Source organism: Macadamia integrifolia, chromosome 3, assembly GCF_013358625.1.
Source record: "Macadamia integrifolia cultivar HAES 741 chromosome 3, SCU_Mint_v3, whole genome shotgun sequence".
In the NCBI taxonomy this organism is placed as follows: domain Eukaryota; kingdom Viridiplantae; phylum Streptophyta; class Magnoliopsida; order Proteales; family Proteaceae; genus Macadamia; species Macadamia integrifolia.
Window position 1 is genome coordinate 1,452,073 of NC_056559.1, and position 19,243 is coordinate 1,471,315.

The 19,243-nt window shown below is 39.1% G+C and overlaps 1 protein-coding gene across 2 annotated transcripts in view; it reads left to right on the forward strand.

Annotated features, from left to right (window-relative positions):
- The window catches only part of LOC122073051 (protein SABRE), a 100,883-nt gene that overhangs the window by 36,358 nt on the left and 45,282 nt on the right, over positions 1 to 19,243 (forward strand). The window contains exons 6-8 of one of the 2 annotated variants that reach the window (XM_042637550.1): positions 11,399 to 11,569; positions 11,717 to 11,794; positions 14,027 to 14,278. In XM_042637550.1, coding sequence (XP_042493484.1) covers positions 11,399 to 11,569; positions 11,717 to 11,794; positions 14,027 to 14,278 — 501 coding nt within the window. The remainder of the gene's footprint in view (positions 1 to 11,398; positions 11,570 to 11,716; positions 11,795 to 14,026; positions 14,279 to 19,243) is intronic. The other variant, XM_042637551.1, reaches the window with a different exon arrangement.

Consider the following 19,243-nt stretch of genomic DNA (forward strand, 5'->3'; position numbering starts at 1 on the left):
TCAAGAGACAAGTGGATGATTTATTAAAGAAAGGGTTCTTAGTTCAGAGCATGAGTCCGTGTGCAGTACTAGCCCTATTGGCACCAAGGAAAGACGGATCATGGCGTATGTGCATTGACAGCCGAGTCATTAACAAAATCACGGTAAAATACAGATTTCCTATTCCTCATTTAGATGATATGCTTGACATGTTGATAGGAGCCTCCATCTTTTCAAAGATTGATCTACGGAGTGGCTACCATCAAATTCAAATCCATCTAGGGGATGAATGGAAAACAGTCTTAAGAAAAAAAAAGAAGGCCTGTATGAGTGGAAGGTTATGCCTTTTGGCCTCACCACTGCACCTATGAGGGTGATGACACATGTACTACGACCCTTCATAGGAAAATTTCTCGTAGTGTACTTTGATGACATACTAATATACAGCAAAGCACAATGAACACTTGGAGCATTTGAGATGTGTCATGAGAGAACTACGGGTAGAAAAGTTGTACATCAACTTGAAGAAATGTTTCTTTATGCTGCCCAAGGTCATCTTCCTTGGTTTTATTGTGTTTTCACAAGGCATAGAAGCTGATCCGGAGAAGGTAAAAAGTGTCGTTGATTGGCCTATTCCAAAGACCTTGACCGAGGTTCGTAGCTTTCACGGTCTTGCTTCATTTTACCGACGATTCATCCGGAATTTCAGCGCCGTTGTAGCCCCAATTACAGAATGCACAAAAGGGGGAAAATTCCAATTTCAATGGACTCCAGCAGCCACTAAAGCTTTCAATTTGATCAAACAAAAGATGACAGAAGCACCAGTGCTTAGACTACCCAATTTTGATCTTATGTTTGAAGTGGCTACTGATGCATCCCATGTTGGGATAGGAGGATTGCTTATGCAAGAGGGCCATCTGATTACCTTCTACAGTGAAAAGTTGAATGATGCAAAAAGAAGGTATTCTACCTATGATTTAGAACTCTATGCCGTTGTTCAAATCCTCAAGCATTGTAGGCATTGGCAAAGAGTTCGTGCTCTATTCGGATCATGAAGCACTCAAATACTTGCACTCACAAAAGACCATTAGTGATCGGCACGCTAAATGGATCTCATACTTGCAAGGATACGTATTTGCTCTCAAGTACAAAGTTGGGAAGGAGAATCAAGTGGCTGATGCATTTAGTCGAAAGGTGATGATGATGAACACCTTCACACTACAAAGTGCAGGAGTGGAACAAATCAAAGAGGAGTACATTAGTGATGCTGATTTTTCAGAAGTATTCAACAACCTACAAGGAGGAGGACGAGATGACAAATTTGCTATATATGATGGGTATCTTTTCAAAGGCACTCGCCTCTGCATCCCAACCACCTCTTTGAGACATCACTTGATTCGAGAGCTACATGGAGGAGGAATGGGTGGACACTTTGGCAAGGACAAAACATACTCCATGATGAAATACTTAATACTTTTGGCCTCAACTCTTAAAGGATGTGCAACATGTGATACAGAGATGCCACACTTGTCAACTTGTCAAAGGAGAAAAGAAGAATACAGGATTGTACACACCGTTGCCCGTTCCACACGCACCTTGGCAAGACATAAGCATGGACTTTGTCCTAGGATTACCACCTACACGAGAAAGGTATGATTCCATATTTGTGGTAGTAGATCGTTTCTGCAAGATGGCACACTTTATCCCGTGTAAGAAGACTCTTGATGCAAGCTACTTGGCCAAACTCTTTTTCAAAGAGATAGTGCGCATACATGGTCAACCACAGACAATTGTTTCAGATAGGGATGTCAAGTTCATGAGCTACTTCTGGAAGACCCTATGGATGAAAACCAATACTAAACTCAAGTTCTCCACTGCATTCCATCCTCAGACAGACGGACAGACCGAAGTGGTGAACAAAAGTCTTGACAACTTACTCCGATGTCTAGTCCGAGACTATGAAAAGATTTGGCCATCTATACTGGATATTGCTGAATTCGCTTATAATAGTTCCATCAACCGCACCACAGGTCGTACACCATTTGAGATTGTCCTTGGACTGCAGCCTCAACGACCGGTTGACTTGGTACCTTTGCCACCTCAGGCCCGTATTGGTGTGGAAGCCGATGAGTTCCTTAGACACATCACGGAGGTACATGATGATGTTCATCGTCGCATCGCTGCTAGCAATGACGGATACCAAGAAACTGCCAATCGACATCGTCGCTACGTGGAATTTCAGCCTGGTGATATGGTAATGGTTCGAATTCAACCTGAGAGGTTTCCTCCTGGTACAATGCACAAGCTCCATCCTTAGAACATGGGTCTCTACAAAGTCTTGAAGCGCATTGGCACTAATGCTTACATGCTAGAGCTACCTCCTACTCTGAAGATCAACAATGTCTTCAATGTAGCTAATCTGACGATATATTTGGGACACCATTCTGATGACGGTGACACTAAACACACCCTCAAACTTCCTCAATTTGCAAACCCTAAAGATGATGTCATTGAAGCTGTTCTCGAAAACAAGTTCACTACAGTTCGTGGGGGCAAAGGGTACTACTCCTTTCTCATCAAATGGAAAGGTCAACCATGAGAGGATTGTACTTGGATCCATGCCGATGACTTTCAACGCCTTGACATAGACCTCTATGAGCACTACATGTCCCTTACCCATTCATCGGAGTTGAATGATTCTAAGAAAGGGGGAGCTGATGTAGATGCACATTATGGAAGGAAATATGAGAGGAAGGAGGGTCCATCCTTAGTCCACCTCAGTGGCTAGGGTCCAGCCAAGAAGCCAGCCGAACCCCTCCTTGGTCCACTTGAGTGACTAAGTACAAATAAAGGCCAATTGGGCCCATCGGCTAGGGGAATAATTAGTAGTTGTTTTTAATTAATTAGTGGGCCATTGGGCCCATCGAGTTAAGTAAGTGGTATGTCGAGTCCAAATTGTCTTAGGACTATTTGTTTTCCACATAGGTTTATTAATCCTAGTCCAATTTTGAATTTCTAGTTGTAGTAGGAGTGTCTAGTCCTATTGGGAAACTAGCTCCTAGTTGAAGTAGGAGTGTCTAGTCCTATTGGGAAACTAGCTCTTAGTAGTAGTCTGATTGCTATTATGCCTTCTATAAATAGAGGAGCCTATATACTCATAATTTTAGATTTAAATAAAGAATTATTGCAGTCAATTGCTTTGAACAACCGGGATAGTTGTGGGTGAGAAGCCCGGGCCGTGACAGCCGCTCTTCCCCCACTTTTCCCTTTATTTCTTCTTGTGTGAAGCTTTCTATTTTATCCTAAAGTTACTGCTGTTGAAGTATACTACTGTTGTGAGTATCCAGAAGTTCAGAACTTTCCAAGTTACAAACCAGAATTGATTCTTTCTCCTGGAGCCTGCGATTATTTCTCCTAGATCAGAAAATCAAGAAAGCTTGTAACTTCACAACCAGCCTTCAGAATCCTCTCAACTTTGGGGGTTTTTGTACTCTCCCTAGGGACTATCTACGCCCAAGAGTGCAGCTCAATCAGACTCCTACAAACCTGACCTTACCTCTCTCTCTCCAGCTCTATAGCAGGTCTTTCTCTCTCCTATCGGGTTGGGTTTTGGGCTGGTTTTGCTCTTACATTGGTATTGTATCATTGGGGGTTTATTTGATGGTCTTATTTCTTTGTTTCCTGCTCTTATTTGTATTGTTTGGGGTTATAAACTGCTAGGGTAGTTTCTTGTAATCTACTCCTGCATTACCAATACTTTAAACCTTTGGACCCCCCATAGTTCTTGCACTAGTCGCTACACCATCATACATATCTTTAATTATGTCCACATATTTACTTGAAACACATTTCTTTTCTAGTACTTGTCAAATTGGTAGAGCACCTCATTCACATGCCGGCGCCAATGTTTTTCTAGGGAATCCATCATATAATCAACAAAATTGATCTTATTGAGAAATCGATGTCTTACTCTATGAATTCGAGAGAATAAGAAAGTAACTCTCTAGGGACTCTATCATAAGTTTTTTCTAGGTTAATAGAGACCATATGGAGATTCTTCCTGAAATCTCTAAATCTTTTTGTCGTGGATCTTCCTAACATAAAACCAAATTGGTTCTGCATAATAGTAGTTTCTTCTTAGGTGGGTTTCAATAACCGTCTCCCATAATTTCATAGTATGATTAATTGGTTTTATCCCTCTATAATTTATTTTTTGGGGTGAACAAAATTATAATAACGAGGGAAGAAAAAGGGGGGTGGGATTATACAGGGCCACAAAGGGCGAGAACAACGGGAAATGACCCTAAAGGGCAGGAGGAAGTCAAGAAAGACGGAGGCAAACCCCAAGAGACAACAATGAGCTTGTTCCTTGGGGAATCAACAGCATAGCCGTGGGATTGGATGCTTAGTTTGGAGAAGTCATTAAAGTAGATGGCATTCCAAATATTGTCAAAATATCTAGAGTTGGAAGTCCATATACAAAGTTTATGCTCCATCCAAATGTGGTTGATGGTGGCTCCAAAGGCGATCTTCTAGTAGTGTCGTAGATAGATCTACCAGCAAAAATCATATCAGTCCATGTCCATTCTCTCTGGAGGGAGAGGGGCCTTCTCTAAGCAAGCCAACAATTGGCAAGGACACGCTTCTAGATGGAGGCAGAGAATAGACACTCAAAGAATAAGTGGTTGCTATCCTCTAAACCATTCGAGCAAAGACATTAGGAAGGGGAAACAAGCAAATGGCGATAAATGAGGAAAGGATTAAAGTATTGGTATCGGTCACCGTATTGGTCGGCCAAAATTAAGATACGTATCGGAGGGTATCGTATCGTATCGTATCGGAGATACTCTAAGATACGCTAAAGATGCACACAAAAATGGATAGGAAACATTTTTTTAAACACTTTTGCATAAAGAATTTGTTAAAAAAAGCTATTGATAACATGTATTATGCATAAACACTAAATTGAGGGTATCGCACTAAGAATTCAAGGTTTGTAGTTGTCCTATAAATATAAAATCCTTATTCTCAACCTTGATTTCCAATTTAGTTAGAGAGAAATATGGCAGGTAGCAGCTTTGGAACAAAAACCCCTAAAAAAATCGTGTTTTTCTAAAAAATTACCCATTTTGGCCATTATATGACCGTAGCACACTGTATCGATACGTACCGATACTCACTGATACGTACCGATTGATATATACCGATACTACAGATACATACCGAAACGTACATTTCACCTCGATTTTATATTTTCCATAGAGTCGTGTCGGTGCATATCGTATCGTATCGATGTGTATTGGTGGTGTATTGATGTATATCGGTATGTATCGTAGGATATATATCGATACGAAAGGATTTTAAAAATTTCATGTATTGTATCGGTGTGTATCGTATCGATCGGCTAAATTTAAGATACGTATCGGAGGATATCTTATCGGTATCGGAGATACTTTAAACTATATATGAAACACCTTTTTAAACACTTTTGCATAAAAAATTTATTAAAAAAAACTATTGATAACATGTATCATACTTAAACACTAAACTGAGGGTATCGCACTAAGAATTCAAGGTTTGTAGTTGTCCCATAAATGTAAAATCCTTGTTTCCAACCTTGATTTCTACTTTAGTTAGAGAGAAATATGACTGACAACAACTTTGGAACAAAAACCCCTCAAAAAATCGTGTTTTTTGAAAAAATACCCATCTTGGTCATTATATGATCCTAGAGCACTGTATCGGTACTTACCGATACTCACCGATACCTACTGATACTCACCGATACATACTGATCGATACATACCGATACTTACTGATACGTACTGATACTCATCGATACGTACCGATCGATACATACAAATGCTCACCGATACTTACCAATACATACCAAAACGTATATTTCACCTCGATTTTATATTTTCCATAGAGTATCAGTACGTATCAATAGTGTATTGGTGCATATCGGTATGTATCGTATGATATATATCGATAAGAAAGGATTTTAAAAATTTCATGTATCGTATCGATCGGCTAAATTTAAGATACGTATCGGAGGGTATCGTATCGGTATCGCCGTATCGGAGATACTTTAAACCATGAATGAGGTAGGATTGGGTTGGGAGGGAGGTGGTTGGAGAGGGCTCTCCAAACTGTGAAACTATGACGGGGGTTGTGGGATTTAAACCAAACTACTTTATGCTAGGGGATGGAGAGACCGACTGATCGAACAAGGTTCAGGTAGTGAAGAGGAAAAGAAACTTGAGGAGCATTGGGACCAAATGATTCTATCCACTCTAATTAGGAGGGGGGAGGGACTGCCAAATGGAAGCAAGAGAGGGAATGTTAAGAGGGGGGACCAAGAGCTATTGGAGATTATTAAATATACTGGGAAAATTCTGGGGAGACCAGAAGAGTAAACTACTCTAGGGCTAAGAATCAGAGATAGTATGACAACTGGGTGCCAATTATCAAACCAAAAGAAAGAGTAGATCGCTCAAGTGGTAAAGCAAGGTCCATAGCACCTCTCCTGGTGTACTCACTCAGCAAGTAGCTACACATCTCATTAAGGGATCGAAGAAGCGACTGGCCCAAAATTTGTATACGGATTGGCTTATAGTCTAAGTTTAACCCACGTAGTAAGATTAGAACTCACTCCTTTTCAAGAGACCTGTAGACCTTTGCTTCATCTTTAGGATTGGACGACTAAAGGTCTCGATAATGATCATACTCCTCCCAGAGTCCTATAACAGTAGCATTATAGTCAGAGATAGTCTTGTTCCCTTGCCTCATGGAGAGGTCTTGCTGAAACAGCTGATAGACCTTAGCAGAGTCACTTACTCTGTCATAGGTCTTAGAAACACTATACCAAATATACTTAGCAGTTTCCTTCCGGATAAATCTTCTGCCTATCTCAAGTTTTATGTAAAAAAAGGAGCTAAATCATAACAATAGAATTCACAATTTCCCATTTTTGGTAAGTTGGATCGGTGACATTGGGAGCCTTGAGAGCCCTAATTATATAACCTATCTTCCCTTTACTCTGCGGGGATAGCTTCACAGATTGTGACCAATCCAAATAGTTGGTACTATCCAATTTCACAAGAGAAATCTGAGTATTGTGATTATTAAAGACAATTGAATTGGGGTTGATACCAAGGTTCGAAATCTCGTCTCGTTTTGGTGGTTTCAGAATCACCAACCCGCCGAAATCTCAGCGAGATGGTGTATTTTTTTTTTGACTCGGTTGACTGTTTTGGTGGTCAAACAGTCATACTATGATCTGAAACTTGGTGGGTAGCTTGTTTTAAGATTAATATATATGCTTATAAATTAAATTTGAAAAAATATTAGAACATGACAGTGTTTTAGAGTTGCATCATTTTTTGGCAGCAACCGTTGAACTGTTTTGGAGATTTTACCTGCTTTATTGCTAGAACAAGATACAATATTATAGTAAAACAAATAAATAATGCGTCTAAGCCATGATCAAAACATACATCAACATTAATTAACTAATATTTAGAGTACTAGAGTAATATACTATCACAGGCTCCCTAACTCCCAAGTCCCAAGTAAAGTCATCTATTGAGTGTTATACTCTTAAATCTCCGATAGAGTCGTAGATCAGCCAATGGTGAGTAACATATATATATATATATATATAATTGAGTTCCATCAAAGCTATATTGACCATAAAAAAATTTATGTTGATGGAAAATGTATTTTTTAAACCAGAAAAAAAAATATTTATGAAATTTTTTTTTGACTCCTTGAGGTCATAGATCGGCCTCTAGTGTCTAATATATAAAAAATTAAGCCCTATCCAACTTGTACTTATGTTACTATTTAAAAAAAAATGGTCTCGGGGAAAGTGCTTTAAAAGCTTGAAATGTGTGAATCTTTAACTTGGAGTGATCTTCAAGGCAATAGATGTGATGATGTAGCAAATTAGTGGACAATGGAGTGATTTTGTGTTCAAATGCAAGGAGGAGGCGAAATTTCACTGAGATAGCCGAAATTTCGCCGAGACAGCCGAGTTGGAGTCGAAATTTCTACTCCCCCTCATGAGATATTGTATTTATAAACCTTGGTTGGTATCATTTTGGTATCTCGACCGAGGTGGTACCGAAATTTCGGCCGAGATATCGACCGAGGTGATGTCATTTTTGTAATTCATAGCACATCTCGACTCGGTGAAAAAAAAAACACGAAATTGCTGGCGAGATCTTGGCAAGATTTTGATCCATGGTTGGTACTACTCCACCCACCCGATGTAGCTTCCATAGGTTTAGTGAGATTAGACAAAATGTAAGGATACTCCTAAAAGAACACAATTGGGGATCCAAACCAAAAGGAAAACACAAGACCCAAACATCTTCTCAGAACCCCCTCTCAGGAAAAAAAGAAAAAAGAAGCTGGTAAACCATGAACCTTGAGAGAAAAGCAATGAAAATCACTTCTAACTGTAGCGCTTCATCCCAAACTCACATTCAAGCATTATAGGATAGAGCACATCCAACAAAAGTGACTGACAGCTACACTACCAGCCATTCCAAACCAAACAACCCAAAAAAGAAGAAACTGGCAGTACCTGGCAGCAAATAGGGAATGAGGTTGTGATCCAACAACACAACTAATCAACAACCATGGGTTACCGGGGGGGGGGGGTTCTAACAAGAACCCTTGGCGATTCTTTTGAGCCAAGCCATAGCCCGAACCAATGCTGGAGGAAAGAGTAAAGAGGAGTCGGTAATGCTGAGGTGAGCTCTTCTTTGTGTGAGCCCCAATCAGCCTTTGTAACTCTCAACTCTTCCTCCAATAGCCTTCAGCTTGCTTCTAGAACTCAATTAGCTATTCTTGTTGAATCTTCTTACATAGTATGCCTCTATTGGACCCTTTTGCTTTTCTAGGGTTCCAAGAGAGACTCAAAGAGTGGGAAGGAGATGATTATTCGACTCTCTAACCCCTTTGTACTTTGATACCAAGTTGGAAGTTAGAAAGATTAGGGTTAGAGATGAGGGAGAAAGAGAAAAGAGAGGAAGGAAGAAGAAGAGAAGTTGAGAGAAGAAAGAGAGAGATGAGGGCAAAATAGTGGGAGAGAAATGAGCTCTTCCCACCTATATTAGGGTCAAACCAAATAGGGAAATTACATAGTCCTCCCTAGGGAGGTAAAAGGTTAAAAGAGAAAAATACACCTTAGGACAACGTTATATAAAACAGTTCCTAAAGTACGCCTATTACATAAACTCTTAACAGTTGTGCCCAAATTCCCACTGTGATAGCATCTGAATCTATTTCTATTGTTCCCTCGGAGTGGCCTCTTTCTCCGACCTCTACATAATGTAGGAACACACGTAGAAAGTGGGGATGATACCCAAACCAAATGGGGAGTACACACTCTACCCAAGCAGAAACTATTCTTCCCAGATAGGACTTCTCTAAGTCAGCAATCCATCAGACCACAAGAATAGGCAAGTCAAATACACTCTTCAAGGTGTAACATCGCTTCATAACAGCTTAAGATATCCAAACTATGCAATTCATCAATCCAAGCTAACAACCATCACAAGCAACATTTTGGAGCCAACAAAAAAAGAAGGGAAAAACAAGCTGGCAGTACCTTGAAATCAGCAAATAATTGAGTTGTGGCTCGACAGCCCTTCTGTTCATGAGTTGAGGGCAAGAGGGAATTAAAGGAGGACCTTGGGCGATTCAAATGGGCCCTACATCAGCCTCAATGGCAGCCAGATGTGAGAGAGAGAGAGGCCCAGTTCCCCCCCCCCCCGGGGAAAAAAAGTTTGGCCATAATGGGTAAAAACTACCCTACTTTGGTTTTGAGCTTCAAACCTCTAATTCTTCATGTGGGGCCTCCTCTTGATGTTGCAATGATCTTCATACAAGTTCCTCTAGTGATTTCTTCAAACTTTTCACATAATATACTCCTCCTTGGAACCCCTTTGTAACCTAAGGTTCCAAAGGGAGGAAATGGGAGCAGAGAGTGTGTAGGACGACGACTCTCAAACCTAACCGTGAGCTCTGGTATCAAGTTGAAATGTAAAGGTTGTACAAGTTGAAATGTAAATGAAACCATGGTAGAAGTTTGTGTATTAGATAATGATCTTTCCCACATCTATATTACTTTACTAATATGACATAAGGAATTACATACATGAAACATCTCTCTAGGGAGGTAAAAGGTAAAAAAGGAAAAATACAATACGAGACAAGAAGTTAATAAACTAGTTCCCAAAGTACCGTTGATACATAAACTCTTAACATCTTCTTCTCATTATTATTACCCATTCTAATCTGTGGTACCCCAACGGAGTTCTTTGGATGCCCTAGTACAAAGGAGTGACTTGATTCAGATTGAGGGGAACAAGAGCTAGGGGCATGCCTAAAATAACCATAAGAGAAGAGGAAAGACATGCTTAGCTTAGGCCTCATATCTTGTATGACTTCGAGTAGAGCTGATTGGAGAGCAAGGATCCATGTGGGTGAGTAGGGATAAGGCTATGATTTTGGTGATGTCTAATCTGTGTACCCCTGTTTCTAGATCAATTTTCAGATTGCATTCTTCTTCAATATCTCTCTAGTTACTGGTTCTTCTTACCCATTGTAGTTTTTTTTTTTTTATAATTTTAATTTTAAATTTCAATTTCTTTGGATTCTGTATCTGTTTCCTAAAGAATTTTGATCAATATTGCTGTTATAATTCTGCTATTAGTTTTCCTAGTAGCACTAGGAATTCTTTGCAGATTTCTGTTATCAAGGTTTGAAATTTCGGATTTTGACCCCATTTCGATTTCTGTCAAAAGACTCAAAACTGAAATATTTAGGCGAAATTTCGGTCCATTTTGGTGCATTTCAACACTGCATTTTTATGGTTATTTCGTTACGATTTCGGTTGAAATCAAAATATTTTGCGAAGTGTTTTGGTCATTTCGACCAAAATTTCGAATGATGTCTGTTATCAAATTCTGTTAGATTCTGCAGGTCTATTCCACCACATGAATAGACCACTACTGAAATATTGTGTTATTCTGAATTGCGTATCTCAAATTATACATTTTTTCCTAATTCTGGTTTGTTTCCTGTTCTATGATCCTGTTATGTTTTAGCTTCTTGCTGGATTTTATGGTTCTGCATTAGTCTATATTAATGTCATCATATGTTAATATTGCTAAAGGACTTGCAGTTTAACATCTTGCTGAAATATTGAGGTTAAAATTGATTTTCATTTTAATTTTTCATAATTCATCAACACTTTAAGATTTTGTAGTTTCTAGTTGGTTGTATGATTTCACTAATCAGTGGTGATTAAGTTGGACTTGAAAATAAATGAGGGTGGTAAACTTTTTTTTTCTTGGCAACTGGATTGGAAATCAAATTAACAAAATTTATTTTTCTCTGGAAGGTTAGCTTCAGTTTGCCAAAACTGGATGTGAAGTTTGTGCACCGGGGACAAGATCTTTCTGTTGAGAATAATGTCATGGGCATTCATCTGAGAAGCAGCAAATCAGTGTCTAATGAAGACATGGGAGAGAATACACGCTTTGATGTTCAATTGGATTTCAGTGAAATTCATGTACCCAGTTTGTTTGTTTGTTTGGTTTTATTTATTTATTTATTTTTTTAAAATATTTCTGTAGATATTATTAGAATATCAATTCACCTGTGTAGCTTTTTTTTTTTATTTTTTTCAATATTAATCAGTTTGCTATTGGATTTTCAGCTTCTTAGAGAAGGTGGTACTTCTGTCCTGGAGATACTGAAAGTTGCTCTTGTTTCTTCTGTTTACATTCCAACTCAGGTAAGCCTTTACTGTTTTAATTATTTTAGGGCTGTTTTGGTATGATCTCTATTTCAATTTCATGGGGTCATAAATTGATTGTGGTGTTTGGTATGATTTTTTCACCTAATGAGAAATTGAAATCAATTTCATCTGAAATTGTGAAATAGCTGAGGACCTCTTTCAATATTGAAATTGAAATCAATTTGAAGTCTATTCTGTGCTCCACTTTAATGAGCATGTGTTAATAACAAGGGTTAATGTGTCTTTTGACATGCTTAAAAATAAATGAAAGCAAAATCTCTCTATTTTCTGCCACTGCTGCTGCCACCACCACCACCCAAATGGAATGGATTTTTTATTCTTGAAATATTTCAGATTGATTCCAGCCAAAACAAATTCAATTTCTTGACTAAAAATCTATTTGTCGACTATTTTCATGAAATCAAAATCATACCAAATCAGCCATTGGTTTCAACAGCAGGAATAAAAAACCTGTTAAATAGAATGATTATGGACTATTTCTATTATGTCCCTTTTGTTTCTGTTGTTTGCTTCATTCTCTATTTCTCTTCCTTGAATCTGCGTAACTTTTTCTCAATTTAACTATGTCAAGGGGAATGGGTTACAGCTGGTCTACTCTTCGGGTTGGCTTGGACATAGAACCTGCAACTTGAAACTCCTTGGTACAACTCTTTTTTCTTATTGTCTGAGAGGAGCTCCGTACAACAGTTTCAATTTGGATGTTTCTGAAGGTCCAATTCTGTAGTTGGCTTGTTGCACCTCTCCTGCCCTTTTGAGTTGAAGTTTGGATCCCAGGCAGCAATGTTATCAGACATGAGACACCTTCTTTAACTATTCCTTAAATTTTATTCCCTTGGACGGTTCTTTGTGGTTGAAATCCTTTATGACCCCTCTGTATTAATTCTGATATCCTTCTATCTCTTAAACTGAACCCTAATCGATGAGAATATAATTGGGCCCCTCCCTTGACTGGCTACACATTTGGCTCATTGATGTGGCTGAGCTTAATAAGCCCAGTTTCGTAGACTGGGCTGTCGATAGGTTGAGTTTCATATATTAGAGATTCATCTGCTTGCTGACTCTTGCTACTTCCTAGTGCAATCAGCGATCTTCAGTAAGTAAGATTCTCCTTATAACTTCCATTATCAACTCTGACACGGGTTAATACTGTTTGGAACTTTGGATAGTGAATTTCTGGAATTTGGTTATCATTCTTCTTTTGATTGTGGTTGCAGTTTGAGTTTAAGTGTCTGCCCCTCCCATAGAACCAAGGAATAGGGTGTGCCAGGTGGCAATGAGAATCTGTCTACCAATTTATTATCTTTATCTTTCTTTAGTTTGGAGGGTAAGGTTTTCCTACCCTAAAATAAAATGGGAGTGAGTGTAAGGAAAAGAGTCTGTTACCAGTTACCTCTCTTTACACATCTAATTTGGGACCATCATGTTATTTTACAAATAAGACAAGGTCCAATCCATATTCTATGTCCATTTAACTACCCATTACCCATACCCAAATAGGCGTTGGTCTTATTGTCCATAGCCCGTTTGAAATCCCCAGCCCAAATGATTAAAGGGGCATTCTTGAGGCTTTACCCTCCTTACCTGTCTTACTCGTCAGATAAAGGGATGTTTTACCTTTAGCCTATGGGGCAAGGGTAAGGACCCACTATCCCTTTATGTAAGCTAAGCCATTACCTGACCCTACTTTATGTTTTTCGGCTTTTGCCGGGGGGTAATTTCAATCGCTGTCGACAATGAAATATCAAACCAAATTTGACCGAAATGCAAACACTAACCTACAGTCCCCCTTGCAACCCTACCAAGGAGGTTGATGATCCCCCACTGATTTTCCCTTTGCTGGATTTTAATTTTTATCATGTTTCCTCTTCTTGTCTGCCAGACCTTTTGGTTTGGTCGTCTTCTTCATCTATTCCCTGTTTTCTGAAATGATGATTCCTTCTGAACAATTTTCTGTAGATTTTATCTCTGCAGAAACATGCTTGGACAGGTTTGCATAATTCTGTGATCGCCTTTTTATCTTTTTTTGGGTCATCATTTTTCTCTTTGCATATTTCATGTTAACTCCTTTGAGTCTTAATTTCACCCACATTCCATTTCTTCCACTTGCGTTATGTTCATCATGTTTCTTAACATATTTAACAGGGAACCTATTATGTTGATATCATGGCATGCTTTTCTCTGATTCAAGTCATTATGTTACTCTTTCAGATGACATCAGCCGTTAGAGCTGAAATTGATATCAAACTCGGTGGTACGCAATGTCATGCCATTATGAGCAGATTAAAGCCATGGATCCGCCTTCACTTGTCAAAAAAGAAAAAAATGGTACTTCGTGATGAAGCCTCTCACGTGGAACGGTTAGAGACAACTGAAATGAAAGCCATCATGTGGACATGTACTGTTTCAGCCCCGGAGATGACTATTGTGCTTTATAGTGTTACTGGTTCACCATTATACCATGTAAGTTTTGTACTTTGTCAATACTATTGTGATCATATATCCTCTCTGATGCATGGACATGAATATAAAAGTTGGACACTTAAATGAATAATGGGCTTGAGAATTTTAGCTTAAGAGTGGGAGACAGTGGTAGGAGGAGGGTTTTCCAGAGGTGGCAGTGCTACCCCAGGGTGGTCGGACATGAAGCCATGCAGGCCAAAAGGTTAGGCAGAGAGGGAAGGGGAAGGGAGAAGAAATTTTCCCTTTTGTGAGGATTTTACTACTTCCTGGTACTTCAATGGTTGCAAATCAACGACAGTCCCCTATTCTTCCCGATTCTATTATATATATTGACAAGGGGTGAGTGATCTCTCTTACCCAATTCTATTTTCTTCTAATAACAGAATCTTCTTTTTCCTCCGTCGTCTTCCTCCTCTCTTCTTCTTCTCTTTTACTTTGTAGCTCTGATGGTTTATTAGATCTAATATTGTCACTGAAACAAAAGAGAAGAAGGCAGAGTGAAGGGAAGAATAAGGGATATGACCAAGGCCTTGGTCAGTATTACACTAACCACAATTGCATCTCACCACTCAATTGTCTCTCACAGCAACTAGGGCACAAAAGAGCAATTTTCACTCATTAAATTGTCGGGGTGAGCTTTAAGGCTCTGCACAATACATAGAAGGTCTACTCCCTTTAAAAGGAAACTTAATAAATGGAAACCACTAAAAGAAGATCAACACATGTAGTAGAGGATCCTTGTACATCAAATAACTAATAAATAGAAACAACTTATTAGACAACTAAAGGTGCTTGTTGGATGGGGTAATAACTTGTGTCTAATATGACACCAACCCTCTTTATTTATAATAACAGAGAAAAAGTTCTAGAATATTACAAGGACCATTAAACCCCTTAAGGACCTAAAGACCTGTTTGGAATCTGACACTCCTTAAAACCCATTATTACAACACTCCCCTCAAGCTGATGCATAGATATCACATATGCCCAACATGTAGATAATAGGATGAAACATCTTACTACTAAGATGTTTAGTAAATACATCGGCTAGTTGTTCACTACTAGGAACAAAAGGCACAATGATAAGACCCATATCTAGCTTCCTTAGATGAAGTGTCGATCAATCTCCATATGCTTAGTTCGATTATGCAGGACAGAGTTGTGAGCAATATTGATGTCAAATTTGCTGTCACAAGAGATTTATAGGAACGGTAGTGGAGACGCCAAATCTGTGAGAAGTCCATTAAGCTATAGGATCTCACAAATGCCATGAGCCATAGCACGAAATTTTGCTTCAGCACTTGACCGGGCAACCAAGGCTTGCTTCTTGCTTTGCCAGATAACAATGTTACCCCAACAAAGGTGCAATAACCAGTAGTAGACTTGCGTTCATCTGGAGAATTTGCCCAATCAACATCCGTGAAGGCCTTCACCCTAAGGTAATTATGAGGAAAGAAAAGGATGCCACATTTTGGGGAAGATTTAAGTAACGAAGAATGCGTAGCACAACTTCTATATGTGTTGAGTAAGGATCATGCATGCATTGACTAACAAGGCTGGTGACAAATGCTATGTCAGGGTGTGTATGAGAAAAATAGATCAAGCGCCCCACTAATTTCTGATAACTCCCCTTATTTACAGAATCACCGTCCTTGCTACTCAGGTGATCATTAGTTTCAATAGAAGTATCTGCCGGCTTGCACCCCAACATGCCTGTCTCAGAAAGGTCAAGTGCATAATTTCATTGAGACAAGTAGATTCCACAAGAAGATTTGGCAACTTCAATGCCAAGGAAGTAACGAAGCTGTCCTAGATCTTGATCTCGAATTCCTCACCAAGTATCCCTTGAGGTGAGAAATCTCTGTTAGATCATCACCGGTAACAAGTCATCTACATAGACTATCAAGCTAGCAATCTTCCCACTAGATCTTTTGTTGAACAGAGTGTGGTTGGCAATTCTTTGAAAGTAGCCTGTAACAACCATAGTCTTATGAAAACGTCCGAACCAAGCACAGGGGGATTGCTTTAACCCATATAATGCACACTTCAAATTGCATACCTTCCCTTGGGTTTTGGAGCAAGTGAACCAGGGGGAATGTCCATAGACACTTTCTCCTCAAGTTCCCCATAAAGGAAGGTATTCTTCACATCTAGTTATTGAAGATCCCAATCTAAGTTGACGGCACAAGATAAGATAACACAAATTGTGTTCATCTTAGCAACGAGAGCAAATGTCTTAATGTAGAATAGGATTGGAAGACTAACCAAGCCTTCAACTGCAGGATTTTATTACCAGAAGAAATACCAGAACCAGCCCAATCATATAGCAGAAAATTAGAACAGAAAAGAGAAGACTCAAAAGTCTATCGATTCCAACAGTGGGGTACTTCAGACCAAACCAGAAAAACAGGTCCAGCAGCCTATCAGGGAACTGGTTATAGGTCTCTCACTATATAATTATATATTCAACAGCAAAGAAGATTATAGAACCAAAACACAATAGGACAACCTATCGATTTCAGTCAGTTTCAGAAATCCACTACAGGACGAAAATAGGGAGATTTTCAATATCTCAATAACCAAGGCAAAGGTGATGTCTAGTGTGGATCGAGTTCCTCCCTAAGTGAGGGGAACCTCTGGTCAAATTACCAGCCCAAACTGACGGTGGGATTGGTATGGGAAGAATCTGAAATATTCTCACAGAACTCTCTATCGTTGGACCTGATAGAAAAGTTGAGTTAAAGACCTGGAGAGTGAGAACAGATCTGTAACACCTTGAGTATTATAGAAGAGGAGAGAAATAACTTGAAGGGAACCTCTTGGGCTTCACACCGCAAAGAGTGATAATAGGGGCATGACCTAACCCTAATCTGAGAGGATCATAGAGGATTCCTGTAGTACAACCAACTTTTGAAGAGCATGTGAGGAGTTATTTTGACAATGAACGCCCCACATACCAGGAAAAATGTCTGTCGTAGAGTACAAGAACAAATTTGATGCACTTTATTCTCGCACAGGTATTAGGGAAAATGAGAGATAATTACTTTCTCGGTTTTGATTGGGATTGTGAGCTGAAATTAATAGGGGAATTGGTGTTGCTGATGTGTACACAGTGAGAGATTGCTTTGACAAGGCTCTTCATGAAGAGGAATTAATAGAACTGGAAGGTAGAAGGTTTGGTTTTCAAGCTGGAAAGCATGAGAAAAAATTTCCAGCACCTAACTCTATTACTGCAGTTCCTACACACGCCACATTTCTTCCACACTTTGACAAAGGGAAGACACCTATGACCAATGACAATAAAGTGCAATGCTATCACTGCCAAGAGGTTGGGCACTACGCGAAGACTTGTTCACACCGTCAGAGAACAAATGTTGGTGAAATTAAAAAGGCACATGATAAGGTAGACCCTGATCTATATCCGTATCCGCTTGAGGATGGGGATTTTAATTTCTTTGATGATGCCGATGCATATGATGATGGGTCTTGTGGCATTCATGTTACAAGTAGTGTCTTGGTTATTGAAACCATGGAAGAAGACTCCACTGAAGATAATATAGTAGACAATATTGAAGCCGTGGACGATGAGGTAGTGGTTGAGAGCACTCCACAACAAGTCTTTGAGATTCATGATAAAAAGGAATAGCTTGTTCCTTCAATCCTTGATGAGAAGGTTACCAATGTTGATGACTCTATGCATATGACATTCATAATTGGTATTGATTCAGAGGTTGAGCATATAGAGTTTGTTATGCCATCATGGTTCTTTGAAGAGAAAGCTCCACGCCTTGAAAACTACATTCTGAAACTTTACAAGCAACCAGAATTTTGTTTGGGAATGGTCAAAGCCGCTACTCACATGTTGTTTCCCCCTCATCACTGCAAAATTAGAGGATGAATTTTTTCAAGACGGGGAGAGTTGATGCAGATTCTTCACCAAACTAGGCTTATTTTATTAGGAATAAGCCTAGGGTGGGTTCCATACATGTTGAGCCTTTGATCCCACGTGTTTTGAGTGTAATAGGCCACTTTTATGGGCCTGAAAGAGAGGGCTTTAAGTTGCAGACGAGATTACTAGTTTATTTCCTTTTTAGTTGGGTTCAATTTAAGTTGTTAGTCTTTATTTTCTTAAGAGTCAAGTTATTAGTTGAGTCAACTCATTAGTAGTTAGTTTCCTTTTTCAGCTAGTTTCTAATTTCAGTTTTTAGTAAGTATTGTATTAGGAGACGAAATTAAGGTTTTCTTTTAAGGAACCTTTTATTTTGTAATTCCCTCCCCCAACATTATAAATAAAGAAGAAGAGGCTCCTAAAGCTTAGAATGATTTGATAAACAAATTAATGGCTGCTGCTATTGTCTTCTCCATGAAAAGTTGTCTTGTGTTTGATCAAGGCTGATGGAATCGGTGTTTGATCCAATTGACTCTCTGCGGTGTGAAGCCCAGAGGTTCTTCTTCTTCTTCTTCTCTCAACCATCCAAGGTATTACAGATCTGTACAAAATTCTACAGGTACTAGAATCATTCTCACTCTTAGTTCTGCCCAGAAAATTTGAAAGTTCTGTGAGAATTTTTTCAGAATCTTTCCAGACCAAACCGGCCATCAGTTTGGGCTGAAATTTTAATCAAAGATAGGTCCTACCTACGGAAGAACTTGACCCAAAGGGGAGCTCTTTCTGACCAGTGGTTTGAGAGATTTAAAAGTTAATTCTCCCTTTTCTTGTCTTTTAGTGACCTGTGACAAAGCAGAACTGAAATGGATATATCTGGTTCAGTTCCTACTGTTCTCATGGACTTTGGTTCATGGTATTAAGTTGATTTGGACTTATTTGAAGTCTTGTAAGCCCCTGTTGTCAGTACTACTGATCTGATCAGAGAAACCCTAGTATTGGTTCGAGAGCTTCAACTGTTTCAGGTCTGATTTTGATCTGCTGTGCTATTATCCTACCTTGACTTGTGGTTGTTCTTT